This window comes from Hyla sarda, chromosome 11, assembly GCF_029499605.1.
Source record: "Hyla sarda isolate aHylSar1 chromosome 11, aHylSar1.hap1, whole genome shotgun sequence".
NCBI classification, from domain to species: Eukaryota; Metazoa; Chordata; class Amphibia; order Anura; family Hylidae; genus Hyla; species Hyla sarda.
This window is the reverse complement of record NC_079199.1, coordinates 73,812,259-73,830,265: the sequence shown is the minus strand read 5'-3', so window position 1 is coordinate 73,830,265 and position 18,007 is coordinate 73,812,259. Positions and strand designations below refer to the sequence as shown.

The 18,007-nt window shown below is 40.8% G+C and overlaps 1 protein-coding gene and 1 long non-coding RNA gene across 5 annotated transcripts in view; one reads left to right on the top strand and one right to left on the bottom strand.

The window, feature by feature from the left end:
• The window catches only part of PRORP (protein only RNase P catalytic subunit), a 134,200-nt gene that overhangs the window by 8,906 nt on the left and 107,287 nt on the right, over window positions 1-18,007 (bottom strand). The window contains exon 7 of one of the 3 annotated variants that reach the window (XM_056546294.1): window positions 7,604-7,661. The exons of the other annotated variants lie outside the window; for them this stretch is intronic. Coding sequence (XP_056402269.1) covers window positions 7,604-7,661 — 58 coding nt within the window. The remainder of the gene's footprint in view (window positions 1-7,603; window positions 7,662-18,007) is intronic. 3 annotated transcript variants of the gene reach the window in all.
• The window catches only part of LOC130295488 (uncharacterized), a 118,295-nt gene that overhangs the window by 65,403 nt on the left and 34,885 nt on the right, over window positions 1-18,007 (top strand). Inside the window, exons 3-4 of one of the 2 annotated variants that reach the window (XR_008848852.1) lie at window positions 11,234-11,374; window positions 11,709-12,076. This is a non-coding gene — a long non-coding RNA (uncharacterized LOC130295488). The remainder of the gene's footprint in view (window positions 1-11,233; window positions 11,375-11,708; window positions 12,077-18,007) is intronic. The other variant, XR_008848853.1, reaches the window with a different exon arrangement.

The following is an 18,007-nucleotide window of genomic DNA, read 5'->3' as shown; positions in this document are numbered from 1 at the left end:
TATTTGTTCCCCTTTGGTAAATATTTAGCTGTATAGTTATTTAGAGTTGATTTAAAGATGTCCCATTTACCTTCTGTATCAGTATTTGAGAACACCTCCCCCCAGCCTATGTCCTGTAGTGCAGCTCTCAGCCCAGGGAAATTTGCCTTTTTAAAGTTATATGTTTTTGCCTTCCCCGTCTGTCTTTGTTTTCTACATTTTAAGTCAAAAGTAACTATATTGTGGTCGCTATTACCAAGGTTTTCCCGCACAGTTACATTACCAACCAGCTCTGCGTTGTTGGAAATGATCAGATCCAACAAGGCATCACTTCTTGTTGGGTCCTCCACAAACTGGCCCATAAAATTATCCTGCAATAAATTTAGGAATTTTCTCCCCTTTGTAGTTTTAGCCAACCCCGGACCCCAATCTATATCTGGATAGTTAAAATCTCCCATTATTACCACTGTACCTGCCTGGGCGGCCCTCTCTATTTGTTTATGCAGCCTTCTATCTCTTCAGTGATATTAGGGGGTCTGTAGATTACTCCAAATACTATTTTTTCAGTATTTCCCTCCTTTTGTAATTCTACCCACAGTGATTCCACATCCTCAGAATCATCACACACTATGGCATCGTTCACACTGACTTTCATACCACTTCTAACATACAGACAGACTCCACCACCTTTTCTGTTCATTCTATCCTTGCGAAACAATGTAAACCCCTGCAGATTGACAGCCCAGTCATGCGAGGAGTCCAGCCATGTCTCAGTGACCCCAACTATATCAATATGTTCCTCCAGTATCAATGCCTCAAGCTCCCCCATTTTATTTGCTAGGCTTCTGGCATTTGTGAACATACACTTTACATTTCCATTAAGTTTTACACATATAGTCTCACTAATGGGATTTTCTGAGTTATTGGTGTTAATGTTATTATTTGAGTTATAAGGGCTAATTGTACTATTTAAGTTATTGGGGCTAATGGGATTTTTTGAGTTATTGGGTCTAACAATATTATTTAAGTTATTGGGGCTAATGGTATTTTCTGAGTTAATGGGGCTTATTGTAGTTATTGAGGCTAATGGCATTTTTTGAATTATTTGGTTTACAATTTTTCGGGCTACATTTAACCCCTAGAGGACACGTGGCATGCATGTATGTCGTGGTGCCCTGGGACTTAGCTCAACGTGGTGATCGGAACCAGACGACTGCTGCTCCCGCTGATGTCTGCCATTAACTCTTCAGATGCCGTGATCAATAGTTATCATAGTATTTGAAGTATTGCAGTGATATTCAGACACACATCCAACCACCCGCGGTGGGTGGTCAGATATGTTAAGATGGCTGGCGGAGCTCCACTCACCTGCTCCGGCTGGCTCCTGCAGTTAGCAGACCAGAGAAGCAGATTGCAGATAACACTGATCATTGCTCTGGGGACAAAAAAGTGTAAAGCAAAGTGTAAAAAAAGGTTTAATTAAAAGTGAATAAGCCCCAATAAAAAATGTAGTCATGCAAAATGAAAATGTTATGCTCCTTAGAAGGCAAGGAGGAGAAAACTAAAATGCTAAATTAAATTGTCTGTGACCTTAAGGCCAAACTGGGCTGTGTCCTTAAAGGGGTACTCCGGTGGAAAACTTTTTTTTCTTAAGTCAACTGGTGCCAGAAAGTTAAAGAGATTTGTAAATTACTTCTATTAAAAAATATTAATCCTTCCAGTACTTATTAGCTGCTGAATACTACAGAGGAAATTCTTTTATTTTTGGAACACAGAGCTCTCTGCAGATGTCTCTGTCCATTTTAGGAACTGTCCAGAGCAGGATGTTTGCTATGGGGATTTTCTCCTACTCTGGACAGTTCTTAAAATGGACAGAGATGTCAGCAGAGAGCACTGTGGTCACAATGTCAGCAGAGAGCTCTGTGTTACAAAAAGAAAATAATTTACTCTGTAGTATTCAGCAGCTAATAAGTACTGGAAGGATTAAGATTTTTTAATAGAAGTAATTTACAAATCTGTTTAACTTTCTGGCACCAGTTGATTAAAAAAAATAATTATTATTATTATTTTTACGTTTTAGTTTTTTCCTCCTCCCCTTCAAAAAATCATAACTCTTATATTTTCATCCAAAGACTAGTATGAGGGCTTGTTTTTTGCGCGAATAGTTGTCAGTTGTAATGCCATCACTCACTTTACCATAAAATGTATGGCGCAACCAAAAAAATACTATTTGTTTTGGGAAATAAAAAAGAAAAACGCAATTTTGAAAATTTTGGAAGGTTTTGTTTTCACGCCGTACAATTTATGGTAAGAATGACATGTGTTTTTTATTCTCTGGGTCAATACGATTAAAATGATACCCATGATTACACACTTTTCTATTACTGTTGCGCTTACAAAAAAATCGCAAACTTTTTAACTAAATTAGTACGTTTAAAATCCCCCTAATTTGAAGACCTATAACTTTTTCATTTTTCCGTATAAGCGGTGGTATGAGGGCTCATTTTTTGCGCCGTGATCTGTACTTTTTATTAATACCATATTTGTTTTTACAAAACTTTTATTACATTTTTTATTAATTTTTTGGGGAATAAAATGTTATCAAAAAGCAGCTATTTTGGACTTTTTTTTTTATGTTCACGCCGTTCACCGTACGGGATAATTTACATTTTATTTTAATAGTTCGGATATTTACGCTCGCGGTGATACCAAATATGTATATAAAATAATTTTTTTTACACTTTTTGGGGGTAAAATAGGGAAAATTGGACAATTTACGTTTTTATTGGGGGAGGCGGTTTTTCAAATTTTTTTAACTTTATTTTTTTAACTTTTATTTTTACACTCTTATAGTCCCCATAGGGGACTATTTATAGCAACCATTCGATTGCTAATGCTGTTCAGTCCTATGTATAGGACACAGCATTGATCAGCATTATCGGTCATCTTCTGCTCTGGTCTGTGGGAAAGCAGATCAGAGCAGAAGACTCCCGGATGGCAGCGGAGGCAGGTGAGGGGACCTCCGTCTGCCGTGCAGGATGATTGGATCGCCGCGGCAGCGCTGCGCTGCTATCCGATCATCCTGTTAAGTGACCGCGATGCTGCAGATGCCGTGATCTGTATTGATCACGGCATCTGAGGGGTTAATGGCGGACATCCGCGGAATCGCGGTGTCCACCATTACCGGCGGGTCCCTGGCTGCGATCCACAGCCGGGACCTGCTGCGCATGATGCCGGCATCGCTCCGATGCCCGCGGTTATTCTCAGGATGTAAATGTACGTCCTGCATCATTAAGTACCACATCACCAGGACGTACATTTACGTCCTGCGTCGTTAAGGGGTTAAGTGGTTAAAGGAGAAGTCTCACCTAGAAAAAAATTATATATATATATATATATATATATATATATATATATATATATATATAATGCCCAGGCTGCAACAAAATAGAACAATAAACAGGACTTACCTGCAGTTGCTCCCTGGGTGTCCAGTTATCTCGATCACTCCTCTGCCGCCATCTTCTTCCGGGGCCAGCCATGGTTAGTGCATCACGCTGCCAGTTAGCAAATTGCCAACTGAGGCTAAGCGGCAGAGTGATGCACTGAGCTACGGCATTGGTCTCCGAGATTCAGTGCATCACACTGATGCTCAGCTTGCCAAGGCGAGTTATCACCGGCGATTTGCTGAGGGGCTTTGTGATGTGCTGACCACATCTGGACCAGGAAGAAGACTGCGACAGAGTAACAATACCGGGACACCAGGGGAGTGAAAACAGGTTTATTGTTTTATTTTATTGCAGCCAGGGCATTATGGAATTGTTTTTTTCTAGGTGAGTTTTCTCCTTTAACCCCTGATCGGGATGACAGAGGGAGGGAGCTTACTTTGCCCTCCATCGGGACTTTGCAATGCGATTGCAGGGTCCCAATGGTAGTCATGGCAACCAGAGACCTCTGAACTGCAATGTATTATATGTGTGAAGTCCCATAAAAGAAATGTTAAATAAATAATAAATCTAAATAAAAATAAATAAATATATGCACAATCCCTCTTTCCCCCATTATAAGTTATGTTTTTAACCCCCCCTCCCCCTAAAAAAATTATATACGCATATTTGGTTTCGCAGCATCCATAACAACCCAAGCAATAAAACTATCACATTATTTAAACCGTACTATGAACACCGTAAAAAAAAAAATATATATATATTAAAAAACTTGCCAAATTTATTGCTTTATATTAATGCTGTCTCTGTAAATCTTAAATAAAAAGTAATCCAAACATCAAATGTATCCAAAAAAGGGAGAGTCAATAACAATGATCAATGCTGAGCCAAAGCTCAGCATTGAACAGTGTATGAAAATCGCAAGATTGCATGTTATAGTCCCCTACAGGGACTAAAAGCAAAAAAGTGTAATAAAAAAAAAAAAAAAAAGAGTTAGTAAAATTGAATCAACCCCATTCCTAATAATAGTTTGAATCATCCCCCTGTTCCCATTTTGTAAATAAAACAATGTAAACAAAAATAAACATATATGGTACCACCGCGAGTGTAAATGTCCGGACTATTAAAATATAATGTAAATGAAATTGCACGGTTGATGGTGTACACATGAAAAAAAAAATATAATTGTGCATTTGTGGTATCTTCATATACCATAAAAAAAAGTTAATAAAAAGTGATCAAAAAGTCCCATCAAAACAGATCAAGGCACAAAGAAATGAGCCCTCATATAGCCCTGTATGAGGAAAAATAAAAAATAAATAAATAAAAAATAAAAAGAGTAAGAAAAGAACAGTTTTAAGCATACTAATTTTGGTGCATGTAGTTATTTTTTTAAAGTAGTATAATAAAATAAAATCATTGTAATTGTATGGACCTACAGAATAAAGATTTGGTGTAATTCTTCCCGAAAAGTACATTGTGTAGAAATGGAAGCCCCCAACAGTTACAAAATGGCATTATTTTTTTCTATTTCACCCCACAACATTTTTTTTTGTTTCGCCATAGATTTTGTTATCAAATTATTGATGTCATTACAAATTAAAATTTGTGTGCAAAAAGCAAGCCTCCATATAGGTCTGTAGGTGGAAAATTGAAAGCAGTTTGATTTATAGGGGAGAAGGAAAAAATGAAAGTGCAAAGATGAAAAATGGCGTGGTCCTAGAGAAGTTAAAAATGTCAACTCATCTTAGAGATTTGTCCGCACACAATATTGTCGGCATAAAAATAAAAAATGACGGCTCTCAGAAAATGGCGATGTACAAAATTTTTTGTTATCAAAAAACGTTTTTATAGTGTAATATAATAAACCATACCCAAAAATAGTACCAACTTATCCCACAAAAAACAAGCCCTTACAAAGGTAAAAAAAAAAAAAAAAAGTTTTAAGCTTTTAAAAATTTTTGAAAAATATATATATTTTCATGATTATAAATGTGGAAAAACACGTTAGGTATCTTTATAATCGTACCGAATTGCAGAAAAGAGATAACATGCCATTTATACTGCATGGGGAAGAAAAAATAAATAAAAACAATGGCAGAACAGTTTTTTTTTTTTTTTTTTAAAGATGCTACCTAATTTTTTATGGTGTCAGTAGTGACACTTGCTGTGATCTTTCCTTAACTGCAGGTACTACTGCTCCCATCATGGAGCACACTCTGCTCCATGTTTGGAGCTGTGGTACCTGCAGTTAAGGAAAGATCCCAGCGGATGTCACCTGCTGTGATCCTCCTGTATAATGTATAGATGCGGCCGGCCGCTCTTCTATGGTCCCCTGCACTGCTCTATATATACACATATTCATATTTCCAATAGAGAGTTGTGATTGGCTGGAACCATCTGGCCAATCACAGCTCTCTGCGGGAAATATGAATAGGTGTATATATATGGCAGTGCAGGGGACCATAGAAGAGCGGCCGGCCACATCTATAAATTATTCAGCAGAATCGCAACGGAACCCGGGCGATCTGTCAATTAGTAAAGGTACTACTACTCCCATCATGGAACAGTGTGTTCCATGCTGGGAGCAGTAGTACCATCTAAAAAATGTAGAAAAAAAAGTGAAAAACACACACACACTACATTTTTATTATTGTCGGCTATATTTTTTGTGCCCTGCCTGCACACATAAATAGATCCCTGTTTAAAAATTTATAAAAATGTTGTTATAAAAAAGATACATTTCGTTAAATACAATTTCTTCCATCACTACTGTATCTTTTTTTTTTTTTTAATGGTACCCTACGAATAAAAATCACCTGCAAAAATGCCAAAATTAAAACCCACATAGCGCTTAACCCTCACATAGACTTCAATGGGAGAAAAATACCACGATTTCAGGGAAAAAAAACGCCATAGGCTCAATATGTTGTGATTTTGCAAAACCGCCAACGAGCTGAAAAACGCCAAAAAAAAGAGTGAAAAAATTCCAAAAGGTTTAAAAAAAATGCCAAACTGAAAAACGCCAAGTGGAAAAAGAATTTTGCTATTTCTCATTGATTTACAGTTAACATCTGGCTGCAGCGTTTTTTGGCCGAAAAAATGCCATGCGGCAGAAATGGCGTTTTTCAAAAAAAATAAACAAGTGGAATTCCAGCCTATGTGTAGGTCACGAAGCACACAAGAGCCACATATAGGATTTTTCTTAATACCGTATATGTCGGCGTATAAGACGACTTGGCGTATAAGACGACCCCCAACTTTTACAGTTAAAATATAGAGTTTGGGATATACTCGCCATATAAGACTACCCCTCCTACCGCGATGTACGGTACCTTGTAGTTCCCCCCACATTAGGTAGGCAGTATAGTTCCCCCACAATAGTAGGCAGCTCCCCCACAATAGGTCAGGAATTACCCCACATTAGGTCAGCAGTTACCCCACATTAGTAGGCAGCTCCCCCACATTAGTAGGCAGCTCCCCCACATTTGTAGGCAGCTCCCCCCACATTAGGTGAGCAGTTCCCCCCCAATAGTAGGCAGCTCCCCCACATTTGTAGGCAATTCCCCCACAATAGTAGGCAGCTCCCCCCACATTTATAGGCAGCTCCCCCCACAAGAGTAGGCAGCTCCCCCCACATTTGTAGGCAGCTCCCCCCACATTTGTAGGCAGCTCCCCCCACATTAGGTCAGCAGTTCCCCACATTAGGTCAGCAGTTCCCCCCACATTTGTAGGCAATTCCCCCACATTAGGTCAGCATTTCCCCCACAATAGTAGGCAGCTCCCCCCACAATAGATTGGCAGCTCCTCCCAACAGACATACAGCTTCCAGCCATATAGTATAGTAGGTAGTAGGCAGCTCCCCCAACAATAGTAGGCAGCTCCCCCCACATTTGTAGGCAGCTCCCCCCACATTAGGTCAGCAGTTCCCCCACAATAGTAGGCAGCTCCCCCCACAATAGATTGGCAGCTCCTCCCAACAGACATACAGCTTCCAGCCATATACAGTGTATGGCTGCAGGCTGTATGTCTGTACTGGTCTGCCCCCACAGTGTTCCGATCACCGCTCCTCCGGCCCGGGTCACCATCTACTGCTATGGCCTATGGACCATAGCAGTAGGTGCCGGGACCGGGGAGCGGCGACTGGATCACTTAAGATAACACGGCCGGTCACTCACCAGGCCCCGGTCGGCGCGCGTCCTCCTGCGGTCCTCCTGGTCCTGCGCTCCTCTGCCTCTATGGTTGTACGCACAGGAAGTCACTGACGTGACGTGACGTGAAAAAAAATGCCCACATTTGTAGGCAGCTCCCCCGACATTAGGTCAGCAGTTCCCCCACAATAGTAGGCAGCTCCCCCCACAATAGATTGGCAGCTCCTCCCAACAGACATACAGCTTCCAGCCATATACAGTGTATGGCTGCAGGCTGTATGTCTGTACTGGTCTGCCACCACAGTGTTCCGATCACCGCTCCTCCGGCCCGGGTCACCATCTACTGCTATGGCCTATGGACCATAGCAGTAGGTGCCGGGACCGGGGAGTGGTGACTGGATCACTTAAGATAGCACGGCCGGTCACTCACCAGGCCCCGGTCGGCGTGCGTCCTCCTGCGGTCCTCCTGGTCCTGCGCTCCTCTGCCTCTATGGTTGTACGCACAGGAAGTCACTGACGTGACGTGAAAAAAAATGCCAAACTGAAAAACGCCAAGTGGAAAAAGAATTTTGCTATTTCTCATTGATTTACAGTTAACATCTGGCTGCAGCGTTTTTTGGCCGTTTTTTGTCCCGTGCGTACAACCATAGAGACGGAGGACCGGACCGCAGGAGGATGCCGGGGAATGGTAAGTGACCGGAGGACATCCTTATGTTCCGAAAAGATTTTTCGGGACACAGGGATGTCCGGCATAGGAATACCTACGATTATCTGCCCGGGCCGGCTCCCGTGTATGGCTGCAGGCGGGGGCCGGCCAGAGCAAGTAAAAACTAATACTGTATACTAAAAACCAGGGGGCCTCCAGCTGTTCTAAAACTACAACTCCCAGCATGCCCGGACAGCCTTTGCCGTGCTGGGAGTTGTAGTTGCACAACAGCTGGAGGCACCCTGGTTTTTAGTATACAGTATTAGTTTTTACTTGCTCTGGCCGGTCCCCGCCTGCAGCCGCACACAGGAGCCGGCCTGGGCAGATAATCAGAAGTTTTCCTATCCCGGACCTCAATACCCGGCGAATTAGACGACCCCCGACTTTTCAGAAGAAAATTTGGGGTTAAAAAGTCGTCTTATACGCCGGGATATACGGTACGTCAGAATGAGGGGAAAAAATATTTGTATTTCTCTGCAGCACCTACTGTGTTACAGACAAAACTGGAGCAAAATGCCATATCTGCATGAAAAATTAAAATTTTTGACTTCCACGATGCTATAATCTTCGGTAAAACACCTAAAGGGTTAATAAACTTCCCAAATTTCATTTTGATCACTTTGAGGGGTGTAGTTTTTATATTAGGGACATTTATCCTGGCTTCTAACATCCAGGCCCTTAAAGGGGTACTCCACTGGAAAACATTTTTTTTTCTTTTTTAATCAACTGTTGCCAGAAAGTAAAACAGATTTGTAAATTCCTTCTATTTAAAAATCTTAATCCTTCTAGTACTTATCAGCTACAGTATGATCCACAGGAAGTTCTTTTCTTTTTGAATTTCCTCTCTGCTGATACCTCTGTCCATTTTAGGAACTGTCCAGAGCAGGGGATTTTCTCCTACTCTGGACAGTTCCTAAAATGGACAGAGATGTCAGCAGAGAGTACTGTGGTCAGACAAAAAGGAAATTGAAAAAGAAAAGAACTTCCTGTGGATCATACTGCCTAGTAAGTATGTCCCAAACACTTTATCTCTCACCTGTTGTCTTCACATAACACCCCTGTGCTGTATGCACCTTTTACAGTTGCGTTGTCGTTCCCTGAGTTGGCGTTCTGTCTGGCTGACTTTGTTGCTCATTTCTCGATGTTCTGTCCGTCAAAACTACTATTCCCATTATACTTTGCGGCACGATGATGCATTTAGTTGATGCCTATTATTCCTTGTTATGCCGCCCATCATGATTTTCGTTTCCGCCCATCTCCCGCCCCTTCTTGGTTTATGTTACGCCCATCCTCTGCCCAGCTTACACCCATCGTGGATTAGGTCTACGCCCTTTTCTCAGCCATCCGTCACTAACTTCGCCCCGCCTGGCTTATGTCTGTTATGTTGGGGACTCAGTTTGATGTGGGTGGCTCTAGCCAATCACGTGTCTCCGTCGCTGCATCACCATGCTCCCTTCCACATATATGTTCTCAGCATCCTGTTATAGCCTGGGCAAGGGAATCTTTTATTCGTGTGCAATGGTCAGTGTCCTTATCTTGGTTTATTCTAACTTTGCCTTTTTTTCTGTTGCTTGTGTTTTTTTTTTTCTTTCTTTCGGCTTCCTTTATCATGCAATGAATTTATCATGCAATGAATATGTCTTGTTATTCCTGTTTATTTAGCTGTCGCTCTCCCTCTGCGTATTTATGATATTAGTTATGTACCGGTATGCCTTCCTGTTTTTTTTTTCTTCATTTGAGGGTATACTTTCTAGTCAATTTATGACCTTTTTGTTGTGTGTGTCTTTGTCTGTATCCCTACAACTCTTGCCTAGGCTATATGACTCCTTGCTAAACCAGATATGTACCTACATTTATTTAGTCAAGTGTTTTGTAGGGGTATTGGGGGGTTGCATTGTTCTTAGCAAGAGAGAGTAAGCATTTTATAAATAGCATCTTTAGAAAGAGACCGACTAAGTCTACTATCTCACCCACTCTTTTCTTTCTCTCCTGTCTGTGTATGTCTGTCTCTGTCTGTCTGTCTCTATCTCTCTGTGTATCTGTCTGTCTCTGTCTCTCTGTATCTGTGTCTCTCTCTGACTCTCTTTTTGTGTCTGTCTCTGTCTGTCTCTCTCTGGGTCTCTTTTTTTTCTGTCTCTCTTTCAGTCTCTGTCTCTCTCTGACTCTTTTTGTGTCTGTCTATGTCTGTCTCTGTGTCTCTCTCTGTGTGTCTCTATCTCTTTTTCTGTCTGCCTGTCTCTGTCTATCTTTTTCTGTATGTCTGTCTCTGTCTCTCACTCTGACTCTTGCTGTCTGTCTCTGTTTTGTTTTTTTAATTTACATTGTTTTGGACTGTCACACGGTTTATTTGTGCATGTTTTTTTTTTCTGTGTGTGGAAGCTACAACTATTCGCCACAATTATTTACAGTATGTATGTACTGTACTGAGTGTTGTAATACATTTCATGTTGTTGGCTTTTGCCTTTCTAGTCTGGTTTTGAATTTTCAGAGGATGAACTGAGTGTCTATACCGAAACACTTACTACTTCTTCCGTATCGGATTGTAGCATGGTATTTATTTATTTTTTTCAAAATATAGTTGAATAACTTTTGTAGCCTACAATTTGTGTTGCGTGCATTGTTTGTTTCAATAAATGTCTGTGGGTAAGCTTAATGAGGGATTGTGTGTTATGTTGGCTACAATCTAACTAACTTTAAGTTTTACTAATATGATAGTTTATATTTTTAAAACTAAAGCTCATATTATCAACGGTTACAGTGATAGATATTTGAGTCCTAAATAAAAATCTGACACAATCTAAACATACTTGAGTGTGCAGAGTAAGTTTGGCATTGAGGTGACCAGATAGTCATAGTGTTATCTTTGCAGACAATACACATTTATAATACGAATCATTATGTGGGCATGTATATATGTTGTTATTTTGGCTTACAAATGTATCTTCTAATAGTTACTAGGTGCAAGATGCAGAACAGGATCATTCCACTTAAGCACCTACTGCCCAAACCACCACACTGTGATCATCATCCCGTACACAGTCTCGAAATCCACACATCTTGCCAAAGGAAACAACCACATTGCTTGACATGTAGTAAGTTATATTCTATACAGTGTTTTTTTTTTTGGCTTATTGTAGGATATATTGTTTATTGTCACCACCTTGCAGCAATACACTTTCTTCGGAACAACACTCAACCGGGGAATCTCAATTATGTCAATAATGCATGAAAAAGTGTCTCACCTCCCCAAAGTGTATAGTTTATGGGTGGGTAAGTTACTAGATTAGTAATGTATATTCACTGTGAAGCCATTTATGATTTTCCCTTCTGGTCTTACCATTATCCTATTTCTATTTATGTGTTGTATGTGCTTGCTCACCTAATAATTTACTGAATAAATGTTTTGCTTTGTATTTGTTGTTATAGGTATTACAAAATTTCCTAAACCAACTCCAAGAAAGGATTGATGAACATAATCCACTAAATCCTTGGTCCTTTCCAAATGACCCACAGTGGGGCCCAAATGAAAGGCGTCCTGTACCAATTCCCGACACCAAGGGAAGGCTAGTAAACATGGGATGGTGTAGGTGTCACAACTGCAACTTGATGCCATCGGTAGAAGAAAGCATTTGTTGTTGTGAGTTTCAAAATATTATCCATTTCAAACAACAACATGAATGTGTTGTTCCTCATCCGGAAGTATCAAGATTGGTACTAGATGATCAACTCCTAAGACACCATATAGACACAGCTAACCTGCTCCCTTATAAGGAGATGCAAAAAAATCCAAATGTGTAAGTATTATTTCCCATGTTGGTTGTTCAACAGATAATGTGCTGTGCAAACTAGCCCTTACTCAACGAAGACCCGCCATCAATTTAGATTTAGAAGTGTTGAGACACTTTGACCAAACAAAAAAAAATGTTTCTATGGCTGGCCTCACATATCTGACGCATATTTTCCCTCTGGCGTGCACCATAGTGAAAATCAGGTGAGAACTGAGGCCATTCATTTAAATGGGACAGTTCACAATCATCCAGTTTACAATCATTTAGACACAGGATGGTTGGCCACACCAGAGGTCACCAGACAGGGTAACGCAGCTTCCTGTGTTTCCCTGTCCATTGCCCTAAAACAATGGACGGCGTATGACATACAACTGATGTCAAGTTGCCATCTGTTGCGTTGAGATTTTGCAGTAGTTCACCTATGCCGTATATATGTGAGCCCAGCCTAACTTAGCTGCTACATCAATTATTATTACACTTTTAGTAATTTTCATCACGCTCAGTATGCAAGTCCTTGGATAACACCAAGGCTCCATGTTGCATTTGGTTTGGATTAATGTGGATAGTGTGGTTTGTGTAAACTGTGTCCCTTTACAAGGTTTTAGGTGTTGACTTTTTTTTTTATAGTATCCATAATTGTAATGTATCTCATTTAGCATGTGTTTAAGTAGAATGAGTTACTGACATGGGGAGTTCATTGTGTCCATTTTAATAATGCACGAGTAAGGTTTTATTGTTTTACTAATAGTGTGTCCTGGTAAAAATGCTGTTGTCATTTGCTAATTTTAGGATTTTTTATAGTTTTTTGTCTTTGTAAAACTGTAAAAAATAATAATAATACATTCCTAACAACAAACCACAACAAACGTTACACACTGTATGGGTAATATTTTTCAAAACCTGTCTAGAGGTAAAGTTGCCCATAGCTACAAATTAGATTGTTGCATTTTGCATAGGCTTTTGGTAAAATGAATGAAGCTATCTGATTGGTTGGTATGGACAACTGGCCAACTTTTCCTCGGAACACGTTTAGAAAAATCTACCCTATGTTGTTTTGTGGTCTAATGAATGTCTTGAAAATATGTGGGTTTGTTGACGCAAAATTTTTAGCATATTTTTGGGGGGTTTCAGGCACCTCTGCTGGCATGCTGACCGGTCTTTTTTCGGCTCTAATCAATGGGCATTTAGACAAGGGGAAACGTTTTCCCATTTCTTCGTGTATGGGCAATGCCATTTGACATCAATTTCCTGATCCAAATGGGAGATACACTGGCTTCAAGTGGATTTTGGATTATAATTCCCTAAAAACACCAAGAACTCAACATTTCTGAAACTGTTCTATTTGTTTGTGAATGAAACAACATTGCATTTTGTTTTCTAAAATATTGTTTGACATCTTACCCTAAGGAATTACACCCTTACTAAAGGAGTTGTTTATGTTATTTTGTCAACACAAATATTCTTTAGTTGCTAAATGCTGGCCTACTGAAGGCAATTTTTTTCTGTGGCTGACAAATGACAATGAAAATTGTGTGACAATGAATACAATCTTTATTGTCTAGCTTGCACTCTGTATTTGTCTTTTACATTATCCAACAAACATAATATACAAAATAAATAAGGTTTGGACATTTGTGAGTACAAACTAAGCGGGGTCAAACAACATATACATATTAGCTAAATGAAAGAGTCAATGTAAGGTTAGTCAGAACCCTCACACTTTACTCGGTGAAGCGGGAGGTCAAGTGTGAGTGTGATATCAGCTCGGACTTATCGGGTTTTGGGATTGGTGCCATATTTAGTGGCAAAACATCTGTGACTGCCAGACTATTTCTGTTGCATGTTGAACTACTTGATTGATCTCCAAAACGTCAAATAAAAACTCTTGGCATGTTGGCTCAAAGATTCTTCACAACCCAAGCTCTCCTTCCTTTTGAAAACTCAATACAATGGCCCTGATTTACTAAGAGTGGAGTGTAGGTTTTGTTGTGTTTTTTGCTGTTCCAACCTTTTTTTTCCCCATGGTATTTGAAAATTCACGATTTTCATAGTGGTTTTCAGAAAAAACGAGTGATTTTGGATGAAATGTAGGGAACGAGCCTCTTTTCCCGAAAACCACGCCCATTTTGTAGTTTGTTTTTTTCCACTCTGAGTGTTTCTGATTCTGCTGGGTTTATTCTGTCGCACATTCAGAATTTACACAGAATTTAGGCACACAACCCTACAAAAAGAGTCGGAATGCTGTTAGTAAATGAGGACCAATGTCTTACAGTTCCAATAGGATCTCCCCTGGTTGTTGCTTTTTTCACCAATGCTTGAATTCTGCCAATGTTCCAATGATGTCTTTGATGAGCACTGGGTTCAGCACAATATTGCTTAGAACATTGTAGGCTGGTGATTTAGGAAGCAGCCTCTGTGTTTGTTAGTTATTTTTCTTCTGATAAGGGTTGGTGATGGCACTGTTTTGACAAGCCCTCCTCAGTCCATTCATGTTAATTGACAACATGCTTGGTGACGGTTTTCCATTTCTCCACAAGCACCTCTGGATCTTTATTACAGCTCCGGGCGCACCACCATAAGTGATTTTTATAGGCTGAACCCATGAGCTGAGAATGGTTGTTTTTTTCCAGTTTTGCTCCATCTTGTTGCTAATAGACTTTGCTAAATGCCAGACATCAAATTGATGCTGGATTGTTAGATGGTGTTCGCGCAGAAGTTTCCGCATGGACACATGTCTGTCAATAGCAATTTGGCTAACAATTATGTTTTCATGCAGTAAATGTTCCAGTGTTTTTTGAAAAGCTAACTTCTCAAGACCAACTAATGATCCAGAAGGTAGCAACTGCTCCACTGTGAAAGCAGAAATGTTATGGCTGACTGCATCTAGTAAAGTATATGTACAATACTTTGCCGAGTATCCTGCTGAGTCTGACTGTCCATCCCCACACAACAAAGCTGGTGTTTCACAAAGCAGACTAACTGACTCCTGGTCCTTATGCCATTCTTGATGGATGCCAGGGTAAATGTATTTTTTGGGGTGTTTGAAAAAACATGATTTACCTATGCCATTCAGCTTCAATATATTTAGGAACAAATGGATCTTGTGAAAACTGTTTCCACTGAGCAGAGTGCATGCGGAAATCAGGACATTGCCAGCGGGAAGATTACCAATTTTTGGTTGTGATTCTCAAAGTTGACGTATATGTCCATTTGAACACAGCACACCCCGGATAATTTTTTTTAATATTTCACCAATTTTCCTGAACATTTTTTCAATATGGGACATGGCACCATAGCCAACATTTTTTTTAGACAAGATTTAAAAACAATAAACTTAGGGTCATGATGAAATTGAACTTATGTTCAGGTTGTAATTTTCTGAGTTTTGTAACATGTCCTGGAGGCAATTCATGTTGCCAAGGTATTGGTGACAAAGAATGTAAAATGTCTGTTTGAGGGAGGTGTCCATCACGTGTTTGCTTTGGATCAGAATGACGATTTTGTGGTAAATTAGGCACTGTACCTTGGCAACAAACACTATCAGTATGTTGTGTTGGCCAGTAAGACACAGGGATTTCTCTGTCTGTTGGGGTGGAATGCCTTGGTTCTGGTGAGTTTTCGGAGTCAATCTCAAAAGTTATATCAAACTCATTGTCTAAAATAATATTTGGGCTACTTCCCCAAGGATCCCGGCAGGTCGGATTTAGTTCTGCAAGTTGCAATGTGCATGGTGAGTTTGAATGTCTTATTTGTTTTTGTTTTTCACTTTTTCTTTGTGAACTTCTTTTTTCTTTTCTTGTTTGTGTAGACCCTAATCTGTTGCACATCATTTTTTTTGGAGCGTGTGGGAATCTTTACCTGAATTTTTTTTATTCTTGGGCTCCGTCCAGTATAATGTGTTTGTGGCAAAATCATGCTTCAAAACAGGACTTGGCAGGCTAACACAACTGGTTCATCCAGGACTACATTGTCCAAAGCCTAAGACGACAGTGATGTCTCACTTGATTCTGGAAGATCAACAACAGAACTGCTAACAAGCTGCCACTCTGTGAAAAAAAATCAGAAGCTGTTGATGGATCCATTGTGGCTGACATTGGTGGCATGTGGATTAGTTACGTTACTCATGTTGTGCTCAAGCGTACTTTCCTGAAGAGACGTAGATTTCAAGTGTTGTGGTATTTGGTAGGTGGAAATCCGCACTCTTGTTGGGGGTGAAGAAAAGTTGACACTTATCTGACACTCACTGGATGGAGTGAAGAATGCTAGTACACTCCAGGTAGTTTAGAACAGCATTCTTTTATTGTGATAGAATAGTAGACAACGCGTTTCGAGGGGGTCTGCACCCCTCTTCCTCAGGTCAGGGAGGGGGACATATACATTCATGGGTTCTTTTTTTACATGTCAATATTCAAAAAAGCCCGCGAGAGTGCACCAGGTTTGTGGGCAGGTGGGGTGACGTCACCCCCATCATCCCCAGGATGCCAGGTATCACATTCAGTTGAGCCCCCACCCTGAGGTAGATGATTGCCCCAAGTAAACTTAAGTGCCACACCGAGAAGCATGACCTCGAATCGACCACAAAGAAAGGGTCCTACAAATGCAATACGCCAAGGTGCATGTGCTGTCAGACAATCCACAATGGAGAAACATCATTCAGAAGCATGAGCACAAATAAATCATTCCCCATAAAAAAAACACCTTACGTGCCAATCAAGATATATCATATACTTGATTGAATGTGAGTGCAAAAAGCAGTATGTAGGACAAACCTCACAACCATTACACATAAGATTGAACCAACATCGGGCGAGTATAAAAAAATGCTACCAATTATATGGTCTTTCACGTCACTGCAGTAAGTTCCATCCAGGGAACAACAATCCCATATCCATCCTTCCAATAGACCTGATACCTGAACACTTGACAATCAGATTCGAAGCTTTGACAAAAAAAGAAATGTTCTGGATCTACAAGCTGGGTACATTAAAGGGGTTCTCCACTGCCTTAACCTACTTTTAGCAGTTAGTTAGCTCTGTGGCTATATGTTATTATAGCTTTTTTTCATGTTGCTAACGGTTCTGTATGTGGTGTTTTACTTACCTTTTTTCCAGACCCAGAAGCTGGTTTCTTAAGTTGTTCCTGCCTAGCCTCGACCACTTTTTTTCTTTTCTTCCGCCGCCATCTTGCCACCGGGACGTCACCGTGGAGGGTGGTGTGTTGGAGGCCGGCCTGCCCCTCGCTCCGTACGTGCCCGCCTCCCGCGCGACGGAATCCTCTGTCGTCATCAGCGCGCACCCTCCTTACTTTCATCTACTTCTAAGCTGAATGCGAATTGGGCTGCTTTCGGCGAATCAGATGCCGTGACGGGCGCATGCGCAGTTGGTCCTCGCCCCGGCGGATCATCCGCGCATGTGCCATAGTGATGTCAGCATCGGGCCTGACGCGCTGGAGGATTGTTAACCCTAACCTGGCCAGAGGTGAGTCCCGGAGCGCTGGTCAGCTCCTGAAGGTTTGCTATGGCAGTGTTTCCCAACCAGGGTGCCTCCAGCAGTTGCGAAACTACTACTCCCAGTATGCCCAGACACCCGAAGGCTGGGAGGCATAGGTGAACTCAACCTAAATATCGCCACAACTGATTACAACGCGGGAGGGAAACTGTTTGGGATGCAACACACGTGAACCCAGCCGAAGAGACACAGGGGTAAACAACTAGCTAAAAAGGATAAACCTTTTGTCGAAAATGCATAGGCCATTCCACCTGCCAGTGTCATGGATTGTTCTCAATCATCATCTGGGAAGACCAGGTGATGTCAATCTCAAAGGTTTTAAATGCCCAGACTCATCTGACCTTGCCCCAACAATCAGCACCATGGGTTCTTCTAAGCAGTTGTCTAGAAATCTGAAACTGAAAATAGTTGACGCTCACAAAGCTGAAGA